This window comes from Euphorbia lathyris, chromosome 4 (assembly GCF_963576675.1).
Source record: "Euphorbia lathyris chromosome 4, ddEupLath1.1, whole genome shotgun sequence".
NCBI classification, from domain to species: Eukaryota; Viridiplantae; Streptophyta; class Magnoliopsida; order Malpighiales; family Euphorbiaceae; genus Euphorbia; species Euphorbia lathyris.
Genome location: NC_088913.1, coordinates 22105466 through 22116014, shown reverse-complemented (window position 1 = coordinate 22116014; position 10549 = coordinate 22105466). Strand labels below are relative to the sequence as shown.

The window sequence follows — 10549 nt, the reverse complement described above, 5'->3', positions numbered from 1 at the left end:
TAATTTTTCCCACTTTCACTCACTTTCACTTTTTCTTAGTTCGTAGTTTTATTCACTTTTACCCACAGTCACTAACTTTCGTGCAATTTCACTTTTTCTTAGTTAAGAAGATTACTTTTGAGTTGTTTTAATTTTATATTTCTAGAGTTTTTTTATATCTTTTATTTTTTCAATAATATCAAGGTTTTTATTAGAATTTCATTAAGTTCTAATTTTTGGAATAAAAAATTATATGTGTGCAAATGAAAGTCACATTTTTGAAATGTCTAATTTCAGATTTTAACATTCGAGGTTTCACTCAAAGGAAAAGACAAACAAGTAGGACAAGATGTGAAAGGGAGAAAACATGCATAAAATCTTAGCACCAAGGCTAGCAGGCCGTGTTACCCAAATGAGGTAGCACTTTCAGGCTACTACTTGGACCCAAATTTAACAAAAATGCATTTTTTCTATAGCACCATGTGGTTCCTCCTTCGCACAGGCTCCATTTTCTACATCAAATTCAAAGTCTTATTGCAACCATTATACAAATTCAAAGTATTCTTGCAACCTTTATGCATTTTCAAAGTCTTCTTACTTTATGTAATTTCAAATTTTCCATTATGGCTTGTAATTTTCTCTATATAAACTAGCTTATAATCCAATTTTTAGGCATTTAGATTTTCCATATTTTTATATATTCTTCCCCTTTGAGAGCTTGTATCCCAAACAACCTCCATCTCCCTAAAAGAATTCCCAAGTCCATCCTTCATCCCCAAGCTCGTGAGTTCTACCTCTAAGCCCGAAGCGACGACTTGAGTCTGATTGCCTTATCTCTTCATACACACTTGTTAACTCGCTTGCACTCTTTCTAAGTGCTAGGTTTGGTTGTATTCCATCAATCTAACTTTATAGTTTTAATATATATTTTGTAATTTTCATAATTATTATACTTACTATCTCTTTTCCTTGCTTTGACTCATATAAATGGTTAACATGCAAGGTAATTACAATACCAGAATATCCTAAGGTTCATATAGGTATTGCCTTATCGGATTTGACAATCAGAAAACTGTAGGAATTGATAAGCCATGGAACTTACGGACCCTAGTTTCTAAGCTAAATAGAGTTAGCATCGCCTTCCCAAAGAAAAGATGATCGAGCTAAGAACTTGACGGGATTGATTTGTTTACTTTTAACCTTCTTTGCAAGATTAAGTAGTTCTAGTCATATAATTTGAAAGGTTGCTTTTTATTTATTCTAACTCATCATAATCCATTTCATTCCATAAGGAATAAAAGATGGAATGTGTCTCACCCATAGCTTATGAGTACTTAAATAATTAATTAGCATAAAAACAGATCCAAAGTTATTTACCACTTAGATAACGAAGTCAAATCGTGTAGTTTGGTACTTGCAGTGTGAATCCCGTGGATTCAGTACCTTAACTTAAGCTAGATTTATTATTTGATAACAGTGAGGTACACTTATCCTTTAGTTGAACCTCATGAGCGTGTAACTTAGAATTCTCTCATCAAACAACTGGAGCAACGGTGGCGAGAGATGTTGTTGTGGTCTTGTGGAGTATATGGCAACATCGAAACTCCCTTTTTTGGGATGGTCGATGTAATAGCCCTTGTGTTGCTACTAAATTGTTTAAATCCTTTTTGAAGGATTGGCATGATGCTCAAGCGAAAAATAGGCATTCTTTGGGTTTTGCTTGTGAGTCAAATCTAGAGACTAGTGTCAAATCTAGAGATTAAGTATAATCTGTATGTTTTGATTTTTTCAAGATGCAATAAAGAATGGCTATAGTGTTATCATATGTAATTGTGCAGTGGACTTTATCTCCCTCCACATTTCATTCTACAACGGGATTGTTGAAGCTAAGGTTGTTGACGCTGAAACCCTCCGTCATTACATTTGTTGGGTTGTTTGTCTGAATTTCAGCAACGTCATGTTTGAGCTTGATGCTAAATTTTTCGTCGACTGCCTTTTTTCCTCTAAACTTGATATTTCAGAGTTCGGAGACATCATCCAAGATTGTCGAGCGTTGTTATGCAACTGATCAGATTTTTCTGTGTTTTTTATTCTAAGGTTAGGGAATAGAGTCAGTGGAGAATCCAGGATTTGAGGGAGCGGGGGGCAAAATTCTACGTAAAAAATTTTTAGACAAAAAATGTAAAATTGTTCAATTTTTTATGACAAAAAATGTAAAATTGTTCAATTTTTTATGACAAAAAATGTAAAATTGTTCAATTTTTGGTGACGAAAAATGCAAAATCGTTCAATTGTCATGCATTATTTTCATGATTTTTTTTTTGATAAAAAATGTAAATTATAATGTTTCCGACTCGTAATCATCCATTTCCGGGATTCTCGGGTTGTTACGCATTAAATATCCCTAACGTTTTGGGTCAGGTGCAATTTTACCCCTAACATCTAAAATGGTACAATTTTATCCCTAATGTTTGTAGCCAATAGCAATTTTATCCCTAACGTTGATAAATTCAATCAATTTCAGACACTATTATAAAATACAGTCATTTTTTTCTTTATTTTGCACCAATTGCATATCAATTTTCTAATCTTGCACCAATTTTACCTCTAACGTTGATAAATTGGATCAATTTCAGACACTATTATTCATGACCGAGAAGACAGTTTGATGAATTATTTCTCAAATTGACCCAATTTATCAATGTTGGGGATAAAATTGCTCTTGGCTTCCAATATTAGGGATAAAATTGCTCCTGATCCAAAACATTAGGGGTATTTTTGCACTTCAACCTTTATTTTTGGATTTAATTTTTTTTGAATAGAGTTACTCATGCTATTGGTCATCAAGCTCTTTCTAGTGCTGGTTTTTTTAGTTCGTTTTCTTTACCTAGTTGATTAGAGAGTTTTTTTAGAAGAATATTGTGCATTTATCTTAATAAAAAAAAAAAAAGACAAACATACATGAAACTGTATATTTTAAACTACAATTTTTATTTTTAAGCAAGTATAGAACTCCGTCACATTTTATGTTTTAAACTATAAATATATTAATTAACTTGAAATTTATTAAAATTTGCATAGAAATTTTTTGCATATTAGATGCAATGAATTTGAGTGTTAGGCAAATATCTGTTAGCTGATTATTTTTTTGGTTAGTTGATTTAATTGGTTGATTTGACTAGCTATTTGTGTAAATTTGTTTAGTAAAACTTAGCTGATTGTTAATAGTTACAACAAATAAAGACATTGATATGTTATGGGGATTATTTTCTTTTTTAATAATTTCTATTCTTAATTACATTCTAAAAAAATGGCATATACACATGCTATAATTTAGGTCTTTATAATACATAAAAATATATTTAAAAAATAAAATTATTCTCATGTTTTTACTAATAAAAGTGAGATTGCTAACAACTTTACAATTAGATTGCTAATATTATCTTGGATGTTATATAATATATTATATAATATGGTTCTAATATATACCAATTAGTTTATAATTTAATGTTTTACTGAAACAAAAACTTAATATTTTTATATTCTTCTTAAAATTTCCAATAATATTTATTAGTTTAATTATTAATTTTAATTTATATAATTTTAAATAGAAATATAATTTTAAAAAATATAATAGAAATTTAGATTTATTAATTAATATTTACCATTAAAATATAGTTAGACGAATATGTTTATAATGTTATTATAGGAACAAAAATAACATTTATTTATTTTTTTGAATAAAAATAATATTTGTTTAAATAAACGGTAGTAATTAAAAGTAAAATGTACTTCAAATGAGATTGAGCAATAAGTTAGTTGAATAAGCTCGTAAAACTAGCTTCTTCTAAATTAGAGGTTTCAGCCCAAAAAAGGATTTCAAACATTTTTTCACCAAACACTGTCATTAATGTTTTGACTAATCAACACCTATAAAGAGGTCCAAGTCTCTAATTTTACCTCAAACCTATCTTTGACCATGTTTGACAAATAGTTGTTAGCTGGTGGTTGATTACAGTATTAGTTAATTACATTTTTTTCATTAGTTGATTGTGTAAACTTGTTTGGTAAAACTTAGCTTTGTTTGGTAAAACTTAGCTGACGGCTAATAATTGTTTGTGTAAAATAACAAATAAAGACATTATAAAGTCTTTATTTGAGGTAAGGGGGTAAAAATATCTTTAAAAGCTAATTGAAAAAGTTGCTAAAACCAACTTTTTCAAAAATTAATTTTTTGAACCTAATAAGTTATTCCAAACATCTATTCACCAAACACCACTATTAGAGGTTTGACTAGTCAAAACCTCTAAAATAACTCAAATCTTTAATTTTATCCGAAAAAACTCTTTACCAAACAGTTTTAATAATAAAAAAAAGGCCATAATTTAGAACAAATGGAGTATAGTAATAACAAAAATGAAACAAGAACTGATAATTAATTTCAGTATAATATGGTATGTGACAACTAAAATAAGGACAAATACAACTACTCACATTCAATGAGTGTCACTGTCTAATTAATACCATCTTTAATTACCAATATTTTTTCTGATCTTACAATTTGACTTGCAACAAATACTATCACCCAATAATACATTTATTCTATTTAGATCAAATTGTAATTTTCATACAAATTCATGATTAAATTTATTCAACTAAATATATATTTAAGTTATATTTTTTCTATTAGTTTATAAACTTATTGCAAATAATTTGAGTTAATTGGATACTCAACAAAGTTAATGGTACAAAAACAAAAGACATCCCAAACTCACTGTTTTTATGACTTTTATAAATTTATAAATGTAACATTGAGTTATACAATTAATTATAATTATATATATTAAATTTCTAACTATATATTTTATTAAATTTTTTTTTTGAAGGTTTCTTTTTTTTTTTTCTTTCTTCTTTTTTCTCCTTTCTCTTTCCGATCATAGAATCCATGAATAAATCGTACACTAACTTTGGAAGAAGATAGTGATAAAGTGCAAAAAAAAAAAAAAAAAAAAAAAAAAAAACTAGTAACCGATGACTAAATTGATAACCGAACCAAAATTTTAGTTTGGTTCGGTTAGTTTTAAATCTCTAGTTCGATTTAGTTTTAATATAAGTCTAGTTTAATAATCGGTCTAAAAATTTAACAAATTGAACTTTAATTTGATAAGAATAAAGTAGTTTAGTAGTATCACTCAATGGTTGGAAAATAAAAGTTTAAGGTTCATATATCACGTCTTACATCTTAAAAAGAATGATATTTATTAATATATAAAAAAGTTATGAGGGGTACCGGGTACCCTAGGGGTATTCTCATACCCATCCATTACCCTAACGGGTAATGGTTTTGATCTCATACCTGTCTCATATCTTTTTATATAAGGCACGGATAGTCCCATTAGGATCGGGTACCCACGAGTATAGTACCCGTTGTCATTCCTAACCGTTCTTTGTTGGGAGATTTGGCGAAATAGAAATCAGGTGGTTTGGCGTAATCATCCTTCACCAGCAGGTGTGATTTTTAGTTCGACGACTACTCTTCTTTCTCCTTGGTCTCTTTACCATTCCTCGATGTCTCCTTCATGGTCCTCTCCACATTCTCTAATTAAATGGTTTCCACCTCCTTCTGGCTCGTTTAAGTGTAATATTGACACTGCTCTTTTTCTGCTTTCTCAATAAGTTAGTTATAGTTTTATGTTAAGAGTCTCTGCTGGTTTTATTCACGCTCGAAATTATAGTCTGCCTTTTACGTCTAATGTGCTTATTGCTGAGGGCCTCAGTGTTTGGGAAGTTTTGAACTGGTTGAAGGATAATGCCTTTTAAAATGTCATTATGGAATCAGATTCTCAACTTTTAGTCAATACTGCTAACTAGCAAGAGAATGTAAATTCTATGTTATGTCTTAGTTTCTGGTTATAAATCTTTTATAAGGAAAATTCATAACTGATGTGTTCGATTTGTTTACAGATCTCCACATCTAGTAACTCATGCTTTAATTAGAGCGATTGATTCTATATCATATTATAGAAATTGAAGTGTTTTATCTTTCATTTTTCCTCACAGTTTTGGAGAGTGATCAATAAATTCCTCTTTTTATAAAAGATAAACAATTCTAACTACGAAATTGTAACTTTAACATAAAAAAATTTATAAACGTATTATCTATTTTATTTGCATCTAAAATTTTATTTATTAAAAATTGAAAATATTTTTTTTATATATTTAATGTGAAAAAAATAAATTATAAAAACTTGTTTTTAAAATGTAATAAACAAATAAGTTATCCAATTTGTGTAATTTTTTTTAATCCTGAAAAAGAATTATCATATAAACGTAGGAAGGATTGACATCCTCAGCAATAACATTTGACCGTCATTCTGCCACTACAGTTGATAGAAAATCGCTAGGATTAGAATAGACTTGTCTAGCTACCAAATGTGCAGTACTATTCGCTAAACGAGAGAGAAAAGACAATGTAAAATTAGAATTGGATCGCAATATAACTCGACAATCGTGAATAATCGATTTAAATTCCGAGATATCTTCCTTGCAGGAGTGAATTGCATCAACAACCAGTTTAGCATCAGATTCAAATTCCACAAAACTAACCAGATTAGTATTGCAAGAGCCTCAATCACTTCTGTGTAATTGATTGTGATATTTATAACTAATTATCCCGTTAGACAATAATTTAATATGTACAATTACAACTAACCGAACAATAATAATAATTATTATTATTCTGAAATGAAATGAAATGAAATCATAATTAAATTAAATTAAAAAATTAGTAATGATCCAAGACGTAAACAGGGATGAAAATGCTTATTGTGTGCAGGCCAAAAACGGAATGCTTTGTAAGACGCATTGAAACACGGAAATAAAGCCATAGATTTGACATTGAAATCGCCATTAACGAGGGCGGAGTTCTCTACTTCAAAGTCTCTTCTTCTCTTTCCAGTCTTTTCTATTCTATTCTATTCTATTCTTCTGACCACATACAATACAACTTGTAATAATTAATTCCATTTCCATTTCACAACCAACCTTTGAACTATACCTCCCTTTTTTAGGCTTTCCCCCAATTTCCATTTCTCACTCTTTTATGGAATAGAAAATTCAATACTCTCTACTCTCACTCTTCTGCTTCAGGTACTCCCTTTTTCTTCTTTCATTTCATTAGCTTTTCTTTGTTTCCAATGTTTTCGATTCATTCTAGTTTCCAATTCTTGTTTTCATTGTTCAATTTGATTTCTTGGATTTGATTTTTTCTTGGTTTTGTTCGTCAACGAGATTGTTTCGCATATGGGTTTAGATTTTGAGAGATTAAAGATTCAATTTTGGACTCTTGATTTGTGGGTTTGCTGTGGATTTTGATTTTTCTGATTAGGGTTTGTTTTAGGGCTTTCCTTTGCAAGTTTGTGATTTCCCCTTTTCATTAATCGGTTCTTGAATGACTTTACTGATACTGGTTACATAGAATTTTAGGATTTTGTTTGGAAATTTCAGATTTCTGCAGTTAAAAATTGAATCTTATGCTTTGAGGATATGATTAGGTTACCTGATTTCAACAAGAAATAGAAAAGGTTCTGAAATGTTATGTTAATTAATTACTCTGAATTAATTGTGGAATATAGGTTGTAGGGGATTCTGCGAATTGTTTGATTTTCTGTACATTTGGGGAAGAGGAGTTGTAGATTGGAGAAGTCCGTCATGATTAAACGGACGCTAAGTAGAAATGCTAGATCGAGGGGGTTCAAGGTGAAGCATGTTCTGCAGATTTGTTTACTGCTTGGTGTCTGCTTTTGGTTAATCTACCAAGTTAAGCATTCCCATGATAAGAAGGAGGAGCTTGATAAAAAAGATGCGGCGAAAGTATCTGTCAAATCTCAAAATGGTAATGGGGATGCGGATTTGGGAAGGAAAGGGCTGATTGCTCGTGTGCAGGATGAGAAACACGAGGAAGATGATGAAGATGAAGCAATGGCAGAGGAGGAAGAAAAGAAGGTGCAAGATGAGCACAAGCATGAAGGAGAAGAGCGAGAAGATGAAGCTGCTAAGAACGAAGAGGATGCGAAAGAAGAAGAAAGTAAGAACGAAGAGGATGCGAAAGAAGAAGAAGAAAGTAGGAACGAAGAGGATGCGAAGGAAGAAGAAAGTAATCGTGATGAGGAAGAGAGAGAAGATGGACACAAGCATGAAGATGCAGAGGAAGTGAGTGATGAAGAAAACAAGCGTGAAGTGAAAGATGGAGGAAGCAATCGGGAAGAGGAAGAAGACGAGAGAGAAGAAGGAAACAGGCAGGAAGAGGAAGGGCACGAAGAAGGTAACAAGCATGAAGAGGAGAATGCGGAAGAAGGAAATAAGCATGATGATGAAGAGCAAGAAGAAGAAACCAAAAATGATGAGACGGAAGAGGATGGAAGAGGAGGAGGAGACGATGAGATAGACGAACGTGATCAACAGAAAATAGAAGGAGAAGCTGATCACGAGGAGGATCTTGTCGATGAAGAGAAAGAGAGAGAAGAAATTGTGGAAAAGGAAGGTGAAACTGACAAGGAAGGTCAAGTTGATCATGAAGCTTCAGTAGAGGATCAGGATCATGATGGAGGGGCACAGAATCACGAGGCTCGAGAAAAGCATTACACGGAAGATGATGCTTCTAGTGCAGTGACCCATGATACCGAAATTGTAAGCAACAAACAGGAGAAGATAAGTTCAGATAGCTCAAATGATAACTCAGTAGCGAATAACATAGAACTGGATAAGAACTCAATTGACAATAAAGATATCATCGAGGATCCGAAGAACTCAACATCACAATCGGGAGGTGTAAAAACTGATGGAGAGAACGATGATAAGACCACCAAGAGTGAAGAGCAGTTACCGAAAAGTGCAGCAAATGAACAACAGCTTCCAGTAGATAAGCCAGCGGAGGATGTAAATACAGAAGCTGAGAAGAACCTGGCGAGTGAAAGCACAGAATTTTCGGGTACCGCCGAGCAGAAAGAGATACCAGTGACGTATGATTCAAATAACCCTCAAAATGAGACCGTTAATGCTACTGATAATGTTGAAGCATCGAACCTGAAAACCACCGAATTGGTTTCTGATGACAGAGAACTGAATTCTACTTCAACAGCTTCAGATAAAACGGAGAATACTGACACGGTTGCTAATTCAGAGCCAGATAGCTCGAATACAACCACTAAACCTGAAGTTTCAGCTGAATTGGAAGTCAAATCTGGATCATCGACAGTGATAACGGAGTCTGAAGATGCTGCTCAGGACGAGAATTCAGGCACCAAGAACGAATCCAGTGGAACAGATGAGAATCCGGACTTGTCATCAACAGATGGGACAGGAGATGCTGTTCACGACCCCATCGATTCTACCGATAATTCGATTAGCCAAGATGAGAAAGAAGCGCGAATAGATCTGGATACACTGCCAGAGAACATTGCAGAAGGGATCAACAGCCGAGACGCAGCAGCAGAATGAGAATCACTCTGTTTTGACACAAAGGAGAATTTTGGATCAAACTTAGCAATGTTCATACGGATTTACAACTGCAGCAAAATGTTGGCAGTTTTTGTTTTTTAAATCTGAAACTGCAAGATGTAAGCAGTGTGATGTTGTTAATGGGTTGTATCTGGTGAGATCTATGCCAACTTTTACTAGGAATATTTAACTTTCACCTATAGATTTTTGCTAATTTTTGTGAGTGGTTTTGTAGTATTTGGTTTGCAGATAAATTTAATGTTTTCTTTCAGTTGAAGTTCTCTTCTGGTTTCATGATGGTGGGTAAGTAATTAAATATTTATGGTCATAACTTGTAAATATTGATATGATGTTAAAAGGCAAAAAGGCAAAGCTTTTGTTATGTTGCAAGTAGACCTGTTCATGAGTTGGGTCGGGCCGGGCCGGGCTTGGATCGGGTCTAGTTGGGTTCGCTATATATTTATATTGTTCAAGTCTAGTCTAATCCGCATTATATTCACATCGGGCTCGGGTCGGGTTGAGGTAAAAAAATGAATTCCCAAGCCCAGTCCGGTCTGTTCAACTAATATATATATTAAAAAATTAAAAACAAATATTAATTATAATTCTAAGAAATAAAATTATAATATGTACTAGTAAAATGTAAATTTATATTTGTAACTTTTAATTTTAACAAAATTAAATCTTTATTATAAAAAATTAACAAACAATTTCTTAAAAACAATGGCCAATTTGGGTTTTCAAAATAAATCCCAAGTCCAATCCATTTTATGTGCGGGTTTGTACGGATTCGGACCGAACCGGATCAAATGATGAATATATATGTCCAAGCCCAATCCATGGTTGGACGGGTTGGACGTTGCAAATGGGAAAATGTTTTTTTTTCTGTGTGGCTTGTGTAAAATAGTATATATTTTGATGGGCTCATAAGATGAAACAACTTTTTATAGCTTGGGTAACTAACTTTCTAACTAACCAACCATCCAACCATTCTGTAACAATAATTGGAAACTAATTGTTAACTATAATTAAAGATAGTTAACCGCAGTAAAACCTATACTGTGTGGTTGAG

At 32.2% G+C, this 10549-nt stretch overlaps 1 protein-coding gene across 1 annotated transcript; it reads left to right on the top strand.

Moving 5' to 3' along the window:
- Window positions 1–6832: 6832 nt before the first annotated feature.
- On the top strand, window positions 6833–9754 carry LOC136226330 (uncharacterized). The gene is made up of 2 exons (XM_066014763.1): window positions 6833–7128; window positions 7614–9754. Exon 2 carries the CDS (start codon window positions 7690–7692, stop codon window positions 9475–9477), a length of 1788 nt encoding a protein of 595 aa, XP_065870835.1. The 5' UTR covers window positions 6833–7128; window positions 7614–7689; the 3' UTR covers window positions 9478–9754.
- The last annotated feature ends 795 nt before the right edge of the window (window positions 9755–10549 follow it).

Excerpts from the sequence above, each read along its gene's own strand:
- LOC136226330 (XM_066014763.1), top strand. The coding sequence starts at position 7,690 with ATGATTAAACGGACGCTAAGTAGAAATGCTAGATCGAGGGGGTTCAAG.